The sequence below is a fragment of the Odontesthes bonariensis genome, chromosome 4 (genome assembly GCF_027942865.1).
Source record: "Odontesthes bonariensis isolate fOdoBon6 chromosome 4, fOdoBon6.hap1, whole genome shotgun sequence".
Lineage (NCBI taxonomy): Eukaryota > Metazoa > Chordata > Actinopteri > Atheriniformes > Atherinopsidae > Odontesthes > Odontesthes bonariensis.
This window is the reverse complement of record NC_134509.1, coordinates 5899976-5924180: the sequence shown is the minus strand read 5'-3', so window position 1 is coordinate 5924180 and position 24205 is coordinate 5899976. Positions and strand designations below refer to the sequence as shown.

The following is a 24205-nucleotide window of genomic DNA, read 5'->3' as shown; positions in this document are numbered from 1 at the left end:
TGTAAAGACAGCTAGCATTGCGTGAAAACTTCAAGCCAAGATCTTTCCAAGAAAAAGAAATACTTATCACACCACTAAAGCTCAATAATCAATTCCAGTTTGAGTTTACAGTGGTTTATATTATGTTAACTGGGATTGTTAATGTGCAAGTAAGCCAACTTGATGATTCAATGTTTCCGTCCTAGCTAGTTCTTGAGAATTAAACTTACTGATAAAATCTAATTGAAACATGAAGCTGGTTTAATATTGAGTCTGTGACATTAAACAATGATTATACCACAAGTCAGGGCTGCAACAATTGACTTTATACATTAAATTGGGACGTGAAACTAATGCATAAGTTGTGGTCTCTCAGTTGCTAGCTTTATCTCTTTAGCACTATAAAAAAAAATGGCGCTTTAGGCTGTGACTACTTTGTGAATATCAAGTCACTACTGTCATGGCTTGGATGGAGTCAATGGATTTTCTGTTGGAATCAGATCAAAATTCAAAAACCAAGATGACAAAGTCCAAAATGCAAAACATCTAAACGAAAGTTCCCAAACTGAATACGTTACATTTGTCACTTGCATCTTTTGGAAGCTATTCACCAAGTCAATTAATTTACATTTGAGTGTAGCCAAAATTAGCTTCCAGCTTTTATGCTAACTAAGCTAACTAGTCTCAGCTCACATTTAAGGGACACGCACAAGAGTGGTATCAGTCTTTCAATCTAACTCTCAACAAGCTACTATCCCTTTAAGAGAGGAGTGCCTAAAAGTCTAACATAGCCATCTTGACTTAGTAAAGCTGCACTAAATTCAATATTGGCAGCAACACAAATTAAACTGAACCCAAATCCCAAATGTTCCCTGGAAATCTCCATCACTCCTGCTTCCCGTCCCACAGCTATCCACACAGAGTGAGTCTCAAATCCAAATACAAGATACAACAGTCGACATGTGAAGAGACATCTTCTAGTAATAAATTTTCTGATCAAAGAACAAGAAACGATTTTGATTCACAAAGGATTTGAGTGACAGGAAGAAGTGAGTGATTTATTTGTTCCTGTGCTGATAGCCTACAGATTAAGTTTTTTTTTTTTCCATCAGTGCACAGGCTTAAGGTCTGAGAGAGGTTATAGCATTCAGCAGAAACGCTTCCTTCCTCTCATTACTAGAACTGAATCATTTCTCTTGGCTGTGATTTTGTTTTGAGAGTGACTTAATAAAAGTGTGTGTGCAGCAGGTAATCTTCACACTATTTGAACATTGCTGTTAAAAGTTTCCATTTCCATCCTTTTTTCTTTGTCTGTTTTTTCCAATTACATGCTTGTTAAGGCATCTCAAGTAAATTTTTACCACAAACTTCATGTAACTCAGAGTAAATTTGCATTAAACTGATTTGAAATTCATTGTTTTAGAGTATCAAACAAAGTAAAAGCCAGCTGAGCAGACAATCTTTCTTATAAACTTCTGGGTTGTGTCTGAGTAGAAACCCATCATCTGCAGCCTCTTGGTTCCCCCTGTAATTTGTCAGTGTTTCATCAGCGAGTGGGATCCTTCTCTCCAAATGAGTTTTTCTTTAAATAAGCATGTTAAAAATCTCAAATTTTCCAACTCTAAATGTGGACACATGACAACATTAAACGGTATTCACTGTCACACAAGCATGAAAGATACTCTTTTTGGAGTGGCAACTTTTGACAAATGTCTGTCGTATGTCTCGGTACATCAAAGAAAAACGATTTCCATAAAGTTGTCACAAGACAAGAAGCAATGTTCTCAGAACCTTATGACACAACAGTGTCTGAAGCTGCCCTTTCCGGTGGGAACAGAAGATCAAATAAGAAATCTGCTGTATGTTAAGATAGGCCTGCAAAAAACCTAAAAGGCATGTTTGAGCAGAGGGTGTGCAAAATATATTTGAAAACAATGTAGGCGATCTTAATCTAAATCTTGAAATACTGTAAGATATGTGCATGTCTTTATATTTTGAGCACAAACACTGAAACCATTTCGGGAGAATGCTCAAATTAAGAAATTTTAGTTGTGTTTTTTTTCCCTATTTGACATAGTAGCTAATTTAGTTCACATCATCAAATCCTGTCAGCTAAAGACGAAACCCCAGACTACTACGATAAAAGGCAAACTATAAGGCCAATAGGCTGAATCTGTAATTGGCCCAAAGGTCAGGGATGATTGCTGTGGGCCACACAATCAGCGCCGAGCTCATATGGAGCTGATTAAAAGAGTCACCTCCGTGACTCAGCAGCTCAAGTGACTCAGGGACACATCTTCGCAGAGAGTGGGAGAGAACATGGGGGAAGGCAGTGAGCAGAGAGAAGGAAGGATGTAGAGGAAAGAGGAGACAGGAAGAAAGAGATAAAACAAGGAGGCGGAGACAAGGATGGGGGTGGCTGGAAAAGAGAGGCGCAAGAGGGAGAAGCGGGAAAGAGGAAGAACATCTGGCTTGGCCTGGATATCTACAGAGAAGATAGCTGGGTCTGTTAGAGACTTCCTGTTGTGTTTTTCTGCTGCGGTTTCTCTGCTCCCTGTGGTGCAAATGGAGACAGCATGTGTGGTGAGTGAGGACACCCCGTAGTGGCCCCCAGGACTCAGCTTCATCCTCTTTGGCTGAAAACACTCATACGTATATCCGGAGCTACTTCACTCGACAGTAAAATACTTCACTTCTCCTGGTTTATTCTTGAAGTACCTTTTTGGAGATTTTATCACAATGTTTCAACAACTCGGGCCTGTGTTTGCTTTTTCTATCAGCTTTTTGCTGTTTTTATATGATGACCCCAGAGAAGATAGATAAGCTGAGCAGATTTGGTGGTCTGAGTATTTATTTATGGGGAAGAGTCTGGCTTGGGTGTTTTTTCTGTCTGTTTTAAGCCACCAACGTTTTCTCAGCTGCTGGACTACCTTGTACTAAGAGATCAATAGACTTAGAAAGACTTTTGAAAAATTGCAGCCTTTCCCTTTAACTTTCGTCTGTCATGAGTTTTAAAAAAAAGTTTTCTTTACAACTCAGTCACAGAGACCCTGTGGTGAAAAGCTGTTTCTGTAGTACAAGTCACTGAAACAAGAATGTCAAGATAAAGTGCGGAACAGTGTCTCATGAGCAGGTTTGATACTAAAATATGATTGAATAGAGATTTAAAAAAAGGGTAAAACACATCTGTCAGTGGATTTATTATTATTCATATCCCTATCTGCCTTGATTTGTTCCACCTCATTGGGAAGTCGACAGTTTTTGTCCTCTGTTTTCCTACTCTACCGCAACAAACGACAACGACCAAACAGATACTCACAAAGGATGTCCGTCCCGTGGTTGCTGTATATCTCACTGCAAGCAGAAGTCATCTCTCTTCTTAGTCCCTTTCTGTTACGTCTCTCTTGCTTAAATCTCCAGCTTTACTGTTTTTTTCACTGCAGCAGCTGCTAGTAAATTCTCCACAGATCTGTAGTTGAACAAGAGCTATTCGAACTAACTACCCTTTCCAGTGGACACACACGCGCGCACGCACACAGACTCTAGGATCTTTCTCATGATGTTTGTGTTGTCAATGCCTTCCCCACTGAACAATAAACAGTGACTCCATGGGATCAGCCTTCTGGGGAATCCCTGGCCACCTCGCTGGATCTGCGGGGGCTGAGGATGACTCAAGTCCCCAAAAAAAGAAGAGAAAACTGAAGCAGCTCTGTGATTAAACTATCTGTGCAGTTGCTGCATGTCTTCCAGAAACATTTAACCCAGTTTTGGCGCTAATTATCTCTGATAGAAACCCCAAAAACACAGAGAGCAGGAGGCGGGTAATAACAGAGGAAGAACTTGGGCTTTTACAGATCATCCACCATGATTTTTTTAACTGAGACTTTGTCAGGATTGAACAACAAACACATCACCCAGTAGTGAATTTAAATTTGTGTAACAACTCATCAGAGACAAGTTACCGCTGCCCCATTCAGTTGTGAAATTTTTTCATCCATCTGCCTCCCTTTTCCCAAGTGATGTTGATATGGGCAGTCTGCTGTGTAGGATCACCAACTGTTTCACACCATCCAGGCAGGTGGGGGAAGGTTCACCAGGAGTTCCTCCAAACTCCACTGACGGGTCTTTTGTCAAAGAGATGATGACATTTCTCTTTACATAAAGATCATTGCTGGATTACTACAAAGCTGCTGGCAAAGGATCTAAATCCCTAAATTGCAGATGCAAATATCTGTTACAGCATAAGATTCACTCCCAGATCACTGCTTTTAAATTCTGCGCCAGTTCTGATTAAGTTAAGAGCTGAGGAGCCATAATGATTTGATAAAACACTGCTTGGTAATTCTTAGCTCTGCTAGCCATCAGTGAGGCAACCTAGGCAGCATACTTGCAAAGTACTTCCAAGGCAATCTAAAGCGATAATCCGTAGGGTATTAAAAGTAAGAGTGCTGAATTATGATTATGATTATTTATAGATGAATTAATGGCAATGAGTTTAATGCAGGGAAATGTATTCTACTAAAATTCAGCCATCTACACAAACTAGTTAGTTAGCCTTCATCTTTGTTATTGGTGCATCAACAAACAGTCTTGTCACACGAACCTGTTCTGTTGCACTGGTCTGTTTGACCACAGAGACAGGTAAAAACCAAGTTTGTACAGATCTAATGAGTTTTAATGTTGAGGTCCGGGCTCTGGGGAGGATTCATCCCTCTATAAGACCTGTTACCACTGCTTTTCAGTCCAGTTCATGTGACATTCGGCATGTATCAGCCAGAAAAGGCTATTTCCCTTCCTTAAGAATAGTTTCTTGACAGCCACCCTTCCATGACCAGACCATTTCTGATAAGGCTTCAGTAAATTGAACTGAAATTGAATTGGATTGAATGTTTGCCCTTTCTGAAGAACATCACATCCAGAAACTGTTCACCTGCTGTAGATAGTTTTTTAGGCCTGCTTCTTCTTTTGTCCTCCAATTGTCTAGTTTCTTTAAATATCTTGAAGATTCACTCCACACAATGCAAGGCTATGCCAAGCTGTCAGCTAATAGCTAAAAATTGCCTTGGTTTAACAAAAAAGAAAAACTCTATGCCTCTTAAACTGTGTCATCTTTGGCCTTTTGCGTAGATGTGGCTAATGAATTGGGAACAGAATTTGTCGACAAGCTGCTTGTAATAAATCGCCAAAAGATACAAGTTACCTGTTATGGGTAGACGCAACACTGGTTCATCCTTTAAGTTGCCTTTCCCTTGAATCATTCATATGTCAATGTTAAGTGGCTTAATAAACAAAAACACATTCCTCTGAAAAGGGTCAGCTTGGACTGGACTAAGAATGAAGGAAAAAGCAGCCAATGTCCAAAGGAAAACTTTTATAATCCCTCAGAACCCGGACGATTATTGATCACTAACACTTTAAAGGATTAAAAGAAAGTATTTGGAAGCAAAATACAAAGAAATGAAGGTACTGTATCTGGTGCAACGTAAAGTTTAAGCCTGTACCCTCACAAAAGTCCCTCTCCTCCCTCGTCTACTGGTTTCTGCAGATGGCAGGAATGTGACACAGAAGACCATATGTCTGTCCACACACACACACACACACACACACACACACTGACAAACACAATTCTAGTATGTTTTTCTGCCAACCAGCGGGGGGAAATTCATCAGCTGAGAACACTGAGAAGAAAATTACTTCATATGTATCTTTCTTGATGGAAACTTCCCGAGATGTAAATCTACACTCATCTAAATTTTCACTCAGTTCAGAAGTCGAAATATGTTCAAACTTGGTGATCACTAAGGAGTCAAGATGTTATTTGTTTTGTCTTTTTTCAACTGATTTTCATAGTGAAGATAAGAGGCATAATTTTCCGCTTGTTTCTTGGACAAAGCAAAACAGCACAGTCTCATATCTGGATAAACAGCAGAGATCACATGGAGTTAAATTACTTTAATGGACAAAATGATCTTGCTTTGCCCCATCAGGCGCAGATGACCTTCGTCCAACTATCTTTCATCTCAAGATGAGATTGACACGCATGGGTGCATGTCAAAGTTATGGCCTTATCAAAAACCTGCTAAAGGAAGAGAAAATGTTGCCAACAGACAGGCGAATTTGTGTGTGCTTGAATGTGCACAACTTTTTTCAAATACACTTAAAAGGTGGATTTTGTGTGTTTAGGACCACTTTAGGCTGGAAAAACTGAATGAAGGGAGTGTTTGCCGCAGTTATGGGATTTGGCAGTGTGACTGAAAGGGACAAAGGTCTCTCTGCAGTGGTGGGAAACTTCTTTGACCCTTGACTTCCCCCAGATGCTCAAAGTAAACTCAAACTTCCGAAAGCCTTATCTGGGACAGAGTGGAACTCTGTGTGTGTATACGTGTCTATTTATCTGGGTTAGAAGGGCTGTCCCTTTCCCATTAGTGAGTTCCACCCCCGTCCTTCAGAGTAAGATGTTCATTACAAACAAGAAAAGAATTTCATCCTAAGTCTTGCCAGTGTCTGCAGACTTCAAAGAGCTGAAAAGCAGTGTCTTAAATATGTCTGTCCTTGTGATATAGAGGAGCGTTAAAAACTTTCAGCGGATGTATACAGAAAAAAGTGATAACCGTGCCGATGCTTTTCTTCTCTGACTACACTTCTGTGGTCCAAGTTTCTATTCCTGGAGCTGTTTTCTTCATCAAGCCCGAGCCATGAAGGAAAACACTGTGATACTGAGGGTAACATGTTGCATTTTCACTGTGTATGAAGTTGAATATAAAAAGGAAGAAATGCAGCTATATTTTATTTGACAACCACACAGTCTAAAACCGGCTTTTATCTATCATACACTGCCTCCTGGTGGCCTGGTACAGGAACAGTGAAAATCATAATCAATACAATGAGAAGTGACTTTCACTTATACTGCAAGGCAACTGAGATAACAGATGTTACAGACTGGAGGCTCACTGACTTCAAGTCAAAAATACCCGTGTCAGGTCGAATAGTCTTTTTTGAGAAATGACCCATACTCTAAGGAGCAGCCATGATAGGAGCTCATCAAATTCTCTAAATCCTAAGGAGAGGAGCTTCAGCGTTTTCTTTGTTATGTCTTGGAAACATTGGACCATCCTTCTTGAAGGAAAGGAAACAATTCTGTCCCACAATTCTTTGCTGCTGTAACTTTTAAAGCGAGACTTGAACATATTCAACCTGTCAAACTAACTTAGATTTGCGTGAATAAAGGAGGGTGAGTGTAAACAGCCTGTGACATGTTTGGCTTTTTCGCACTTTTCTTTCCTTTTTTTTTAAACATTGATTCAAGATAATCTGTATATTTTTATACAATTTTGATATATATGATATAGCTTCTGTATAACAAAGCGATAACATCAAAACAAAGTATCTAAAGAACTTTTTGTTAAATATTTATTGAACAGCCATAATTTCAGTGCTGTAGACCCACACCAAGTAAGTGTGGTCAGATTATCACTGCAGTGAGGCTGTCTTTTCCTAAATCCTTATGAATTTCTCCGATCACCTTTCCTTAACCACAGTACGTTTTCCAGGGAGTTCGAGGAAAGAGCTTCGTAAAAGATGATAGGAGGTCGTTTTATTTGAGAATCTGTGCTCTCCCAGTAAAAGGCCATCATCTGAGGAGATAGCCATTATTTCTCTTAGCGTCCAATTGATATTCAACACTACTACCTCATCCCCTGTGACTTCTTCAAAAGCTGAGCAGGATGAGAAAGAGTTGGCACAAGTCAGGTGTATGTGAAAGTGATTTCAGGGTAGTGATATACAGTTGTTTTTATTCAAAGCCAAAGCAGTGCTTAATCTCTATGAGACACACGCTGAACACATCATGGATAATGCAGGGTTCAGCATCTTGCCAAAGGACATTTCAACATGTGGATTGCAGAAGCCAGACATCGAACCACCAACCCCCACAACTGTCAGCCATTTTAACCCGTGAGCCACAGATGCCCAGTGGCTACTCCCATCGGGACTATATGGCCGAACCGTTGACCCGGCCTCCAAATTCCAATTTTATTGAGCCTCAACAAGACCGAGCTGAAGAGGCCCCATCTCGTAACCTCAAGATTCACAGGGTCTGCTGCCAATATCCTGGTGAAATATATCACAAGACATCCCAGAGGACCAGGTAAGAGCTGTTTTGCTTACAACCTATGCAAAACATTTGTGGTTTTGATTTAGCAGTTATCTATGATCATTCAGCAAGAGAACTCCTGCATCATCACTCCTGTGTCGTTTTTTTTTTAGTGAATCACCAAAATCATCATCAAAGTATTAATAAAGATCCAAAATCCCAGAAAACTACAAACCCCACATTGGATTCTTAACTGTGATGTTATCCTCAGTCAGCAGCAGCACCTCCTCACAAGCACGTAGGAAAAAAGCTCTCCTTCCTTTTCTTGCCTCTCAGGTTTTTTTTTTGGTTTTTTTTGTTTCCTGGGTAATTAGCCGACAGGTCACACTGAGTAATGATCTGGGATCAGTCCACAGTAATTACACTGGGAGAGGATTGACCTCGGATATGCCTCTGCCTGAGGGTGCATGCATGCATGTGTGTGTGTGTGTGTCTTTGTGTGTGAGGGAGTTTTTAGAGACAACTAAAAATAAGACCAAAAAAAGGTCTGAGATAAAGAAAGTGTGTTTGTGTTTGCTCTTTTTTGACCTATGGACAGGTAGAGACAAATCACCCTCCTCCATCTGCAGTCCCCTCCTCCCCACTCTCAGAAGGTCAATCTAAATTAAAAATTAATGGCCTTACTTGCGCTTGCTACAAGAATGGCTGCACCTCAGTTACAAAAACAAACCGAGCTCAAGACAGTCGGTTTATTTAGGCAATTCAAAGACATATTCCAGTTCTGCATGAAGCATCTGCTGGGCTGAAAAGACATCTCTTTGTTCTTCACCATAACAACAGGAAGAAAAGACACAATGGCACTACGTAGAGTGACTCCTCAGTAACACCCCTTAAATACACATTTCTTCTCAAAAAGCAGCTCTAAGCATAACAATGATTTCCTTTCCACTTTCATTACTGCTATGAAAGTACCATCAGTGATAAAACAGATGATGAAGAGGCAAATCCATTTCAAGTGGGTTAGACATTTTTTCTCTCTTATCACAACAAAACACTAAAGGAGCTCCAAAATGAGGTTACTGGATGTGATTCTATTGATAACCTACCAGTCCCATCGTCCCACCGATAAGGACACAATTTACGGTCAGCCGCTCTGTCTACTGACCTCACCGCTGTCTTGTTGCTGTTAAATGGAGGAAGTTCGTCTTTAGTGTTAACATGAAAGCAACTCTCTGTTTCCAAACCCCAATCTGTCAGTGTCAAAATGGACTCCAGCTCAACTATCTTGCTTCTTATTTTGTGTAGAAATCCTTCTGCTATGGGTTTCAAGGGAGCTGGAAAGGTCTTAAATTTGCTATGGTGCCTGAAAAGTGATAAGAAGAGTTCTATTTCTGACTGCATGTGGCCAAGCCTTTCTGTTTATAGACATTTGATCGTGCTCTCTTTTCAGTGTTTGATGAGGTGATGAACAGCAGGCCTGCTTATCAGGATAAGGCTCCCTATCTTGTTCTAGCGACCACATAGGGTTGGACCAGATGCCAGTCAAAATAATTCCAGTGTCTCCAGGCTTAAGTGACGATCAGGTTATAGTGTCATTTTTATTAAGTTAAAACAATTTTACATAATTTACATCCCAGGTTTGTAGCCATAACATACAGAACATGTTTGTCTGCTTTTTCCTGCACTTACTCACCAATACCAATACTATTGGTAGTCTACTCAGTTTTGTGTTGCCACCAAAATATCTCTGGACAATGATGTCTGATGGTGTCTGCAGGACATGGGCAGCGGATCCTTTGGATTCTGTAGGTTGCAGAGTTGGCTGTGCATGGACAGGGCTGTACATATACTGTATCCACTTACAACAGCATTAACTTCATCTGAAACAATATATTAGTCTTCAATAGACTAATAATGAATTGATATTACCCACTGAAAGCAATTAAGTATGTTAGAACAAAACAAGTGTTCCTAAATTATTGTTTTTAGAACCATGCTGACTCACTATTGTGGCTGGCATGCAGATATCTAAAAAGCGAGCAACAAGTTTACTGTTGAGACTGAATTCAACTTCCACGTTCTATTTCTGGAGATATTTTACAATTATCTCATAAACCCCGTGGTCAGGCAGAAAAAGAGACTTTTAACTTCAGAGTAGAGACGTCTGAGGGGTAATGTGCTCAACAGGCAATCTCAACTGGTCAGAAAATCCCAAGAAAGAGCTGCCAATGTTAGCTGTAGCTAATGATAGCTAGCTGTAGGGCAGGCTATCGTTTGGTAGCTACCAGCAGCACCATCAGCTTCACAGGTGCTGGCTCCAAGCAACAAAGCATGGTCCCATGTCAACAGATGTAGTATATAGCATATATACACTATTTATTTGCCCTCATGTAATGAGCTTGAAACACAAGGAAATGAGAAGTTTTAGTCTAAATTTTGAACAGAAAAATGGCTGACTCACTTCTTACTCCTTAGTTTGAAGTGGACTATTTGAACACAGCCAAGTGTTGACATACTAAGGACCCAACTCAGGGTGGCAATGATGGAAATTTCAACACAAATGTAAGAAATTGTTTAAAAATGCATGTGTGTCAAACTGTCATGGTAGGGAGCTGCCCACCCTGAGAAGGATACTTAGACTCAAAAATTAATCCAGTGGTTGGTTTTATTTTGTTCACCGGTAAATCGACGTGTGTCATTTGTGCCATTGTGCAAGGGTGCATTGTACAGGGGGAAATTATTCATGATACAGCCCACCCTGCTCTATAAAACCACATAGACACTCCCCAATCTGATTTAAATGACTGACCAGGAACTGCATGAAAGTAAAAGGGTAGAGAACAGCCATCAGAAGAGGTAACACAAAATGACCAATAAATACCTTTAAATAAAACTGTTTCCTTGTTGCTGTTGCTTGTAACCGGATCTGTTCAGTCGTAACATGCACCACATAGAATGGAAAAATGACTACTATTCAAGTGCAGCTTCTCATGTCAGTGCTAATGGTACTGCTAGTGCTAACAAAGGTATCTTAAATAGTGCCTCAATACTATAAACGCAACACAAAACAAGGTAAACAATTCCAAAAGCCGGCCATACAAAATAATATAGTATAACTGTTTAACTCGTAGCCATGTGTTCAAGTTGTGAGCAACCTTCTTATCAGAAGACATGGAGTTACGACAGGCCCTTGCTGTTAAATGTTTTCATCCCCACCTGTCCCAAGTACATTGTCACAGCGAAGCTGTTGAATCTCTCTCTCTATAAGAATTCAATGATCTTGTGATGTAAAATCCCTGAGATGACATATGCTATGTTTCACTGAATTGAACTGTGATGACCTCCGAATGACTTTAATCACCCCCAAATGACGCATATGCTCAGCAGTGCTCTACTAACAACTGCAGTTCAGACACTGTGGATGTGTGCATACGATTCTTTTCATGCTGACCTTTTACATAAACATCCTGGTGTATCTCATTCTCTGTAAAGTTAAGATCAAAGTAGAGAGAGGCAAAGGCTAGGAAGCTGACTGACTTATATCACATGACCCCCAGAGAGAGGAAGTGCCCTGCAGTGAGGTCACGCTGCAGGGGAAACAATCACAGTTGACAGAACACGGAAGGAAGCACAGCTTACTCCAAGTGCATTTGTGTGCGAGTGCTTGAGCACAAATGATATGTGATGTCATTTCCTTCTGGAAAAACTGAATGGGCAGGAAAGCAGTTTAATGAGCAAACACAGTTGTTTGTCATAAGGAAAAACAACAAAACAGTCATAAAAAATGTCTTCTTAGACTACAATTTTCAAAGGTAGAAAACTAAAGCAACAGGGCAGCTAACTCTCTACCAGTAGAACAGTGTGCATCTATCTTTTGGATATAACTTGGACTTACATGCTGGTACATTACAATGATTACAAGTCTGGGACTGCAGTGTTGCTTATTTTTGTGTTACAGTTTTCCTGATCGTGAGTTTAAGCAGCGCAGGGTGAACCTCAAGTCCCAGGCAGGTCGCCCCTCATTTAGGCCCCTATTAGGGCCTCTCCCTCTGGACAAATAAGTTGATGCAACCCCCATAATCTCGAGGTGAACCATGTAACATTTTTAGCAGAGACACAGGCGAGAGATTTATAGTTATATGCAGTAAAAACACAATAGGTACAACGTGACATACTGCAGCAGAGGCACACAGGGACAGGCGCAGACACTAAGGTATTGTTCAGAGTCTGACAAGAAAACATCTGTCAATGATAAAGTGAAGAGTTTTGTCTAATAACATTAATAATAGTGCAAAACAGCCAGGACCATACATTATTATATTATGGCCTGAAATCAACAGAAGATTATATTTAATAAGAGAATAATTTGAAAATTCCTGAGAATTTAATAGCTTTGTACTGATTTGGCCAGTACAAAATAGTTTCCCCCTCTTTTATTGTAATTTTGTGTGTATCAAGCTTGCAGCTATTTACTTTACTAATGCAACAATAGATAGTCATAGATATCGTCTACAGAAAAAACAATACAAGTCATAAAATATCAGTTACAGGTTTGTTAAGTCTTGGTACGCAGCTTTTGAATTGTGAAACAGTTATCAAGAGAATATTCAAATACACCTCTAAATCCGCTCACACCGCCGTGGCAGCCAGTGGTGCCTTGATCACTCATCGTCCTCACCTGTGGTGGCCGATCCTGTGCCTACTGCTCAAAAGGCTCCAGTCATCTGTCCTCTCATCACCAGTTGGTTGTTCTCCTAAGTGGTACAGCATCGGCCAAGTTTTCATGTTGCTCAAGTCTATGTCAAGTTTTTGCGGATCTTGTCACAACCTCTTTTCACCTACCTTTCAGGCAGACTATAACTGGAACCGCCAGTGCTTCGTCAAGCAACTAGCAGAAGGAAAGCCACTCTGCACCCCCACTGTCATACAAGTCTGTTTCACCACTGGGAAGTTATTCCAAGTCTCAAACCAACAATTTATTAGTCAGTACAAACGTTTTGATACTCACATTCTCTACCGAAAACCCTGAACTCTTTATTAACCAACATCTCCTCTCCCAGAGACCGAAGCTATCCTTCTGGAGAGATATTTACCAACCTCTTCTTAATCTTGCTACCTATTTATGAACCACAGAATTCCATAAATCTGTATAGAAGACTTTAACATTAAGTGGCTGCGAGTTGACACATGACTTAATGGGTTGCTTGTTAGCTTCTGAAATATTGAGGCTTCTAAAGAAAGAAATGAAAGTAAGAATGCATGAGTAAATATATTTATGAATGTATGAATTTATATACTCGCTTTACTGTTTTTATAGATAAAATGCAAAAAGATGGAACTTTTGAGCATGTGTGGGGGCCTTGACCCATTTGAATCTAAATGAGCGTATATCTGCAGGAGCGATTCAAACCCTTAATGCATCATCCGTGTGTGTTATTCCAGTTTTGAGAAGCTAAATTTTGAACTGTCAGGAAAATGTCTCTGTCCATTATCATCATTCAACATAATCAATTCTGAGCTAATTTTCCTGATATACTTATATCAGGTCATTATATAGACTAACACAATACTAATGCAATCCTGTGGGAAAGCAAATCCTCATTCACTGTTGCATATAGTTTCAGTGCTATCATAACTAATTACTACTGGACTGCCATACAGATCTGGCGCTGCAAGGTTAGGCTTTCATCACATCATGAAAACCACCCCGGTTCCATTACGATATTAACAGGAGACACCAAGTACCACAGATACAGACAGTCAGTCTGCTTTTTCTACAGACAGACCAGCCTCCAAGGACACGGTTACTTGTTTTTACTGGCAGACGTCAGATTAATCAAACAAGCAGCTCAAGTTGCTGGCTTGTTTCTTGATTCAGTCTGCTGTAGTGGTGTGAGTGGAGAAGGGACAGGAGGATTCAAAGTTCAGGGGAGTCCTAATCCAATGTATCCCGGGAAAAAATGGGGCATTATGTACCCCGTTGAGTTGGCTGTTCCCTCGTCACATAAGAAAATGTCATTTAGTTTTATGTGACTTGAAGACAGTCGCTTGGACTGACTTTAATCCTTTTTCCACGGCTGACTTTGCCACACCACAGTGGTTAGTCAATGCTAAAGCAGTTACAGAAGGTGGTGAACACAGCACCAAAGCGCCACTTTGCTTTAAGAGTTAGCATGTATGAATAAAGCAAAGATAGAATTGAAGGCTGAATTGAGCAATTTATCAAAGAACGCTCCAGAATTACAAGCTACTGTATTATCAACAACAATCAACTTCCAAGAACATCCATGCACACCAGAATTAATGTTGTAAAATGTTACAAAAACGTCAGTTGGGGAATTCATAGGCTATTCATAACATGTTGTAAATGTTTCAGATAGATATCAGGACCAGGCCTTGATATTAATTAAGAAAATTAGTTTTGAGACTTAGGGCTGCACGGTGGTGTGGTGGTTAGCACTGTCACCTCACAGTGAGAGGATTCAAGGTTCAACTCCCAGCTGGGGCCTCTCTGTGAATGTGTGGGTTCCTCCCACTGTCCAATAACATGCATATTAGGTTAATTGGTGTCTCTAAAATCCTCCTTAGGAGTGAGCACATGTGTGGTTGTTTGTCTCTGTGTAGCCCTGTGATGGACTGGCAGCCTGTCCATGGTGTACCCTGCCTTTTGCCCGATGACCTCTGGGATAGGCTCCAGCCCCCCTGTGACCTGACTGACAGATTAAGTGATTATAGAAAATGGAGTTTTGAGACTTGATTTTATCCAATGCAGTTAGTCTCTATTGCCCTTCACAGAAAATGTTTACCTGAATGCAATTAAACTGCTCAGACTGCTCAGATTGTCCAGTGCTACTCAAACTACGATCAGAGAGGTTCCGGTTCCAAAATCTTGTCCCTTGCTTACAAACACTGCATGTCAAAGTGATATTTCATTTAGATTTTTTTGTGGGGTAGTGTAAAGTACAAATATAGCATATTTCCATGACACAAGAAAGAAAAATAATTGTTCTAGTCCAAAAAAAACAGACTTTTAAAATACATTATAGTTTGACCATAATCATACAAAATAGAGCTTCTAGAAACTGGACTAACACTAATGTTAAATGCTTGCATTTTTTTGTGAAAACAATAAAGTGAAATTCTCAATGAAGCAGCTCTCATTCACATATTTTTCTGTTTGTTTTTAAAACAAACCAGAAAACCATTCTGTTCTAATAAAATCCTGATATTAGAACCACATCATCAGATGACAAATATGTAATTGTATTGAATGTTTTATCCACAGCAGAAAGCAGTGAGAGAGCTTTGAGTTTGGAGAATCAGGGGGGAACAGGGCCACAGAAAAGAGGCATTTTCCCCATTCAAATTAACTCATGTCTGAAACAAGTCATTGCTATTTGAGTGTAGTCTATTTAAAACTGATTCACTTTGACTTCCGGCAGTTGTTTACTTTGTCACTATTTTCTCAACCAAAGTACATCTGTGTTGCTCTGCATCATCCCATGAACGGTGGCTGCCCAAAGCATCCCACTGCTGAGCAGCTGTGAGTCAAAAGTAGAGTGTAATCCCTAAATACCAACTAGAGACAGTAAAACTGAGTCACGAGTCTGGAAAAGCACAAACACCGGCCACCAAATAAATTCTGGCATAATGCCTCATGCCTTGTCTTCATAGTTTCACACATTTTAGCCTTAAGAAGGTTATAATTACATGTTTTCGTTCAGTATATGTCAGTTTTCACACAGAATTGGGTATGGAGTTTTTTGGGTTTTTTTTTAAACAAATTTGTGTTGTTGCATTCTACCTCATTATTAAGATAATATTTTGGAATTGTTGACAGTTTGTGGCAGAGGTGTTGGGCAGTTTGAGGATTTGACTGGAAAATAAACACGTTGGACTGAAGTACAGTTAAAACAGACTTACTGTCAGGGTTGGGTGACTTGCGTCCTGCATGGTTGGGCGATGAGCAGCGGAAGGTGGTGACGATGGTGTTGTGGTGAGGATTTGGGTGATGTGGGTGGTGCAGTGCCGGGTGGTGACCATTGTTCTCTAGAGGAGCTCTAGTGATGCTGATATCAGGCTTGCGAGCATCCCCGGGACCGGGGGACTCAAACCTGCGAGTGTGATTTTGCTCAGTGGCTCGAGTGATCCCATTGTTATTACTGTTGCCTTCACTGCGGCGGATCACTGGGGAGTCAGTCAGGGTCTTGGCGAAAGTTACCTCCCTCTTGTGGCTCATCTCAGGGGTCTTGGAGTGTCCCAGGACTTCGGGGCGTTTCAGGACGCTGTTGCTCACAAAGCGTGTGGAAGAAGGGCTGGTGATGTTATCCACCTGCTTGCTGGAAGAAGATATGTCAATGGAGAGTTCAGAGCGGCGCGACACAGGCTCAGGAGTCTTGGAGCCTCCTCCACCCAAGATGGAGCGTGGTTGGTTATAGTTGAGGTTGTTGTTGTTGTTGCCAGCCGGGGCAGCAGTGCCGAGTTCACGGTAGTAGATGCTGGTTGGAGACATGGCGTTACGGTGGGGGAAGTTTGTTGTGCGACGAGAGCCAGGTGAAGAATGGGATGAGGTGTCAACATCCTCCACCTCAAACGACCTCTTGAGGGCTGTATGAGGGGGACAAAGAAGACATTTTAGTCAATCGACAGAAATTATTATAATTATGATCATTTTTTTTTTATATCATTGATTATCATGATGATTTTTTTAAACAACTGTACTTTCAGGTCAGTCTCAGGAAAATGTATGACAGGTACACTTGTCTACACGTCCAAAGCATAGTAGTGCCACAATGAAGGCGCAGAAATTGTGACATGGCAACAAGATGCTAACCTTTAACTATGTATCTATTAATACTCAAGCCTAACCATGTTTTTTTTTATCCCTTACCCTAAACATTTGTTAATATCTAACCCTCACTGTGTATTTTTTTTAGATTTAACCCCAACCAATTGTAACTGAAAAAATTAAAGTCCTTGGACAATAATTGGTGGATGGGATTCGAAATTACTTGACTTGCAAGACGTGACACTGACATGGTGTATTGTAGTGGACAGTAGTGGACTAGTGGACAGTGGAAAGTATCAGTTATAGCTTAGAGAGTGTAACTGATCCATCATCATAAATGACACAACTGAGGTATAAAGCTCCCCACCAACAGGTATTAATCTAGTGAGAACTCATCTATGTTTCTCAAAAATAGATATAATTGCCAAGTAAATCCTCTCATCACCCAAAAAAGGATTTGGGTATGACTTGGGATCTACGAATATGTAAATGTAACTTTGCGCACATCTCTGCCCTGTCATAAAATGAGAAGGTACCACAACCACCACAGCTGCTGGGTCAGGGTGACCAGAGGCTCAGAACAGAAAGTGCCTGGGGAGCGCTAGCCCCAAGCTAACTTTTCCCTTAACTTCTGCTAGCCTCTTTTTATATTAGTTATATTAGCTATACAGTCCCGTCTAGCACAGATGATTCCTGTAATTATCCACTTGGATCAAACAAGCTATCTGACCTTGCTTTTCTGAATATGAAGGTGATGCGGTCCGTAAATTTCCCTAGCCATAGCATGATGGCTGTAATTTGCCAATGATATGTTTTGTAAAACACAAACAAACCATCGTATGGACGTGCTACCAAGGTTAAAAACTTGATTTTAGCAGAGGGTTCTAGCTTCTTCTTTCTGCAGACAGCAGACTCCTCAAGTGTCACACTTATTATGTGATGTTATGTGATGAATGATAGTCAGAAAGTCTTTTCTTCTTTTTTTGTAGTATTACTCAATTGATATGCTAGCTAATGCTTAAATGTGCTCAGTACATTTCCACTAATCCACAAAAGAGGGCTGAATCTACTGGAAACCAAATCAACTTTAACATCTTTCCCTTGTTAATAATTTATGGGTCAAGATTGTTGTTTATAGAAAGAAGAAACAATATCATAAAATATTCATCAAAAGGTCATACCAATTAATGGAGCAGTATAAACACTTAATTGTTTTTCTGAAAACATTGTGAATAGTATCAAAGCAGTAAAGTGGGTGAGGTTTCATGGGTGGAGGAGATGTAGAGCAAATGGAACACAAGAGAAACAGCATGCACTACCAATTAACATCCTCATTCACTTGCACTGTTTTTCACTATTTTATCCAAAGTGAAAAATGTCATGACTTGGGTACTATGTGTGTGGTACACTAGAATATAAACATGTAGCGTTTTACACAGAGTCCTGTTTTTCATCAGCACACAGAAAGAGGCACATGTTTGTCCAGATTAGTTTAAGTGCAAAAAAAGATGAAGATACTGAGGGATGGAATCACCCCCTGGGAAGAATGTACTCGCATGAAGGTCAACTTGAATTTTGTGTGTTGAGAAGTTGTGGAACAAAGCCAGTGGCCAGGAGCTGGCACTGTAATTACACACAAGTTAGACTAGTCCACTCTCGCACACCCTTAAGAATGTTTCCTTCAAGTCAGAACACAGTGCTGATTAATAGATCTGTTTGTGGCTTGCAGTGTGCCTACAGTGTACATGCCTTTATTTTTATCCATCTATTTGTAGTTTTGTTCAAAACTCTTGTAAAACTACTGAGTATGTGTTACGGGAATATGTCTTTATTTTTAAGTATCTAAAGTCACAGGGAGGACACCATGCCTCACTGCTTTCCTCGTAAAGCCAAAACTCTGTTTGGCGGTTGTCGGGCTTGACACATTAACATCAAAGCTGTCTTCCTTCACACACGAGTAAGCATAATAAATTAGATTTTCAGCTAGAAAATCTTAGTTTTTTTCAGTATGATTGACATTTCAGGAATTTTACTCGAATGTATTATTCATAGGGGTCCGTGGCGTAGTGGGTACAGCAGGCACCCCATGTAAAAGAGGCAATAGTCCTCGTTGCAGCTGGCCCCAGTTTGAGTCCCGCATCGGACGGCCCTTAAAGGGATACACCACCCCCAGGCCAAATTAAGTGTATCCCCGCATTCCCGAGACATAAATAAGTGTGTGGGAGCGTTTTCCTGGCGACCCAGGCATTGTCCGAATCTCACAGCACTGACCACTGCTTGGTTTCGCGTAATACCTCCATGCTTGCGTCGCCGATCGAAATATTACTCCGCTCAACCTCTGTTCCGAACACAGATGGGACAGTGGGGGTGGGGATTCCCAATGACGTAGCGGGGAGTGTGCGTCGGCCGTGTTGTCCGCACCGGAAACTAGTTCCCAAACAGACATGAGCAAACCAAGCCTTCCGTGTTGATTTACACAGTCGTTTGCACTCGATGTGAAAGTACACCACTCACACAGTAATTAGAAGGTAAATCAAGTAAATTAATTCACGTTGGGCGAAATATTTCGATTGGCGACGCTAGCATGGAGGTATTACGCGAAAGCAGTGGTCACTGCTGTGAGATTCGGACAATACCTGGGTCGCCAGGAAAACGCTCCCACACATTTATTTATGTCTCGGGAATGCGGGGATACACTTAATTTGGCCTGGGGGTGGCGTATCCCTTTAACTGCATGTCGTTCCCCCTCTCTCTGCACCCTGCTTCCTGTCTCTCTAAACTGTCCTATCCATTAAAGGCATAAAAGCCCCAAAAAATAATAATAAAAAAAATTTAAAAAATTATTATTCATACTGCGACATGCAAAACCTTTTGACATCCTGTAAGGTTTGAAATCAAAACTAACTTTTACCTAGGTCTCACATCTTAATTAGGTTATTATCAGGTTTGCTTACAGTCATCATTACAGAAAAGGACTGAGAAGTCCTCAAATTGATTTTCACCCCTACCTGTTCACCCTTCATCTTTAAAGAACAGTTACGTCAAGTGTGGGAAACAAGAAATGTCCTTTAACAAGCACACAAAAAGTCCTGATGTTAAAATACACCAAAAGAATTCATCTTAAACACTTTAACAGTAATTTTCTCACACTCCAATTTCTTATTTTCTTGGTTCTTAATCCCGAAAGAGAACATAAAACAACTTTAAATCTTATACACACTATTAAATCTGTATTTTGTGAGAGTTATTCAAACCTCCACTGCCACTGGACTGTGTCCTTCATACCCCTGCTTTCCTGTCTGGTGTTTTATGATTGCGAAGAGGGAGTTGAAGGCTGTGGCCACTTTCAACCCGAGCCAGACCATAAGCTGCTCTGCCAAAGTGGGTCTACAGATTTTATAAGCAGCTGAGAGGCTGTGATCCATGCTTTAGTCAAAACTTAAAGAATCTGCACACACTCTGATTTCTTCTGACACTTGCCGAAGACTTTTATTGAACTTTGCATCAGCTGTAAATGTGAGAATGAAAGCCAAAAGATGTCGAGATCCACATTCCTAAGTTTTTCCTAAATAAAGGATCTATACTGAGATGTTCTTCCGGTGACTTATTAAGTGTTCGTAGATCAGAATATCTGCTCTGTTCAGCTGTGCAGCCAAGTGTCTATGATATAGTGGTGGAAGTGAATTTGAATCTTACTGTGTTTTAATTTTGTCTGGGAATACAAAGAATGGAGAAAAATCAATCAGGGGATTTCTAGATCAGATGATCAGTCACCTTATTTTTCTTTGGTATGACTACTCATATGGTCAATAACAGTTCATACTCTCTACTTCAGCTTAAGCAAAACAGGGAAAAGGGGATATCAGTATCAGTTGGATGAATATCATTAGTATAGGATCACAAGGATACATGTGTGCATGTGTGTGGGACTGATGAATGGATGGAGTATTATTCCCGGTGAAGTAGCATTCCCAGACTATGAGCAACAAATAAGAGCTCTTGTCTACCTCGGAAGAACTGCATCAACAGCATCTTACAATCTCAGCTCCCCTCGTCCTTCCATCACCTTTCACTGCCTAGCATCCTGTATCTCACAGTGTCTCCAATGGGACGATAATGTACCTCACATAATCCAGAGCAGGATAACAGGCGCAAGTAAACAAAGATGGAGGCAGCTATTCACAGCCACTTTTCCTAATGCAGCCCAGGTGTTGGGTCATGAAGCCTCTTTATCATCGGTGTCATCACTTTGCTCTCAAGGACACCCCAAACCAACAGACACAAACATTCAGTATCATCTCAACCCAGATGTATGGACACAGGGGTTTGGTGGGAGGAAAACAAACAGAGAGAGAGGTGGGAGGGAAAGGAAGAAAAAAAACAAGTTGGATATAGTGAGGCAGAAACGTTGTACATGGAGGAATGGAGAGGGTGAAACAAGTGAAGACAAAGTTATCTCAAGTTTTAGTATCACCTAGTATGTAGTGAATTCTTTCTTTTCAAAATACACTAAATGTAGCATTACTGTGGTCAGAAACCCGATTTTTATTTTTAAATCCAAGTTTAGAATATATCCAGTCAAATAAAAATTTGACTAAATGCTTGATATTGACTTAATAATGTGTCGATTATGGAAAATTGGGTGAAAGCTATTAATCTTTCATCTCACACAGCTTGGACAGCCAGGTAAGATCACAAAAAGCAGTCCACTGAGATGCAGCACAACAACCATTACAAACTTTTTTTTTTGCTTTATTCTTATGTGAAAATTACAGTAAATCTGAAGATAGTTAGTTAATAGATTACATGGGCCTTATAAATCAATGCCAAGAGCTTATTAACAATATCATAACAAGAAAAAGTATAAATAATGTTCATGAGACTGCAGAAATGTATCATAAACTTCAGACAGACTGTTGACAGCTCTTTTAGTTTCTCAGAATATTACACTAATGCAGACACGCCAAGCTTGACTAACATAGCTTTTAAATGATTGTTAAACCTTTGCTATGCCTTTTTTGTTTCTGTTGTAAGACATTATATACTTTATTGTGCCTGTATTCATGAACAAATAGGCACTCGGTATAAAGCCTTCGTATGATGGGAAAACACTGCCTTATTTGGGTTGATATAGTGTATCATCCGCCACTAAATATTTTCAAGGTTGATAAGATATGAATGAAAATTTTGATATAAATACACTGTATTTGCAGTGAAGTACAGAAAACTCTTAATTTAAATCTAAATGGCAGTCTAATGTTATCCCGATGTCCCTGAAGGTTTACAGAACCATCTGGGAGTTTCTCATAGAAGACTGTTTCCAATAGACTGGCACCTTCAAAATATACTTGGCAGGTGACTGGATGAACCATCTGGTTGTCACTACCTGTGCACAAAAAACATCTTTTCCACTGAGTAAAGCCATCAGTCTCTGACTTTGTTCTTTTATCATCAAAGGGAATCTCTCCGGTTCTGAAATGTGCACCTAGCTGCCAGTTGTGTACACAGATTCGTCTGAACGTCTGTGTTTTTAGCAACAAACAGAGATTCGAGCCTGAAAAGGTAGATTCTTTCATGATCATGATTTGGCTGCTGAATAAAATAAACCACACAACAGCTGCTGAGAGAATGTTTGCCAAAAACCTACAGGTAGGTTCAATTCTTAGGACCTGAACATAAAGAATTATCAATGTGAACTGCTATGAGTGCAGATTATCAAATAAAAATGATTATCACGGATTACCTAGTGCGTTAACAGCACTAGAAGCTAACTCACACAAACGGGACAAGCCACCAGAAATTCTGTAATTGAGTGACCATTGTGAGATGGTACTGTGTCCCTTGGCTGTTGTTTTCAGTCAGGCAGCGTTCACACGACATAACTGGAAATGCCTACATGAATATAAAATATAAAGTGTAAGCTGTTACCATGTAGGTTTTTGTGACTGTCATAGTGTATTTTTTTGTAACATATAGTCCTAATCTGGCAGATTTATTCTGTACATAATCATTAGTACTTTTGAGAGATAGTACTGGAGCACAAAGTCAGTGGATTCAAGCAAAGCTTGTGGATTCTGCTATCCCCTCCAACCTCCTTAAAAGCGTCTGTGGTCAAGTAAACACTAGCAGCACAAAGTGAACATCATCACATGTAGGTTCTGGCAAATCTAAACTTTGTATCTGTATATGAGACACAGTGAGGAAAATGCTGAAACTGTACATTTTTTGAGCCTTCATTCAATGTTTTGCACTGTGGACAAATGTCCATGGGATCAGGTTGAATCAGAACAGATTGGTAAAGCAATGTTTCTTATCACGAAATGGCCTGAACGGGAAATAATTTTAAACTAATCTGCTTTTCAAATAAAAGTTCTGTTTTGCTCATAAGTCGAAGAAAAGAAAGGCAAAAACGACCCTTGAACATTTCTAGGTTTGATACCTGTATAAACTCTGTTTTTGTAAATGAACAATACAGACTATGTAACAGCATATTCAAGGTACAGTGCTGATAAAAGATTCAAGAAAAAACACTGTGCCAGTTGATTATTTCATCAAGGATGCATGAATAAAGAGCAGATAATGGATGGATATACTTTACTATACATAACCTTGAATTAACTAGGTCTTGCAATTGCAGCTTCATGAAATAAGTCAAGTAATCAAGACAGTAACTCTGCGTCAAATATCAGTTATATAAAACCATTTCACACACAGGGAGGTTTATCTGCTGTCAGTGGCCACAGAATAGAAGTCAGTGTGGTCAGACAAGGAAAAACATGACCAACCTTCTCAGCTGACAGGACAAGGCCAAACAATAAATGAGGAAATTCAAAACGATGGTATTTTGCATGGTAAAACAAAACCTTAATGCTATACTGTCAAACACACATTTCCTTCGACTGCCCACTGATGGCGTTGTTAATGCTGCCCAGCACCGGTACAGCTCACCATGTCAGATTTACTGCATGGTTTCCAACTGGTTTGGCTGAAATCCTCAGCAAAATAAAGTGGTGGGAGAGCTATCAGTGTTTGGTGAAGCAGAACGACATAAACGAGAAGTAAGCCCAGAGCTTGGATGAAAATTCCAAATTTCTTAATTTTTCATGCTAAGGAACCTGACGTTTGAACGGATAAGAACCAAGAAGCACTTTCACCCCTGGGTGAAGACTTTAGGAGTGCACACAAACACACACAGACATCCTCTTGCAAAATCATGGAGGTAGCTGCTGTTTAGCTGTTGTGATTCTTGGCCTCAGGCTCTCTGTCCCTCAATCTCTGACAGGTAAAGCTGCATTCTCCTTGTACAATTAGCTGCCGGTTAACTGCCGTTCACATTAATAGACCAG

At 40.2% G+C, this 24205-nt stretch overlaps 1 protein-coding gene across 3 annotated transcripts in view; it reads right to left on the bottom strand.

Annotated features, from left to right (window-relative positions):
• Nucleotides 1–24205, bottom strand: part of septin9b (septin 9b) — a 69888-nt gene that overhangs the window by 30987 nt on the left and 14696 nt on the right. For 2 of the 3 annotated variants that reach the window (XM_075462620.1, XM_075462619.1), the window contains exon 2: nucleotides 15995–16678. In XM_075462620.1, coding sequence (XP_075318735.1) covers nucleotides 15995–16678 — 684 coding nt within the window. Of the gene's footprint in view, nucleotides 1–3298; nucleotides 3429–15994; nucleotides 16679–24205 lie in introns of those variants that run through there. The other variant, XM_075462621.1, reaches the window with a different exon arrangement.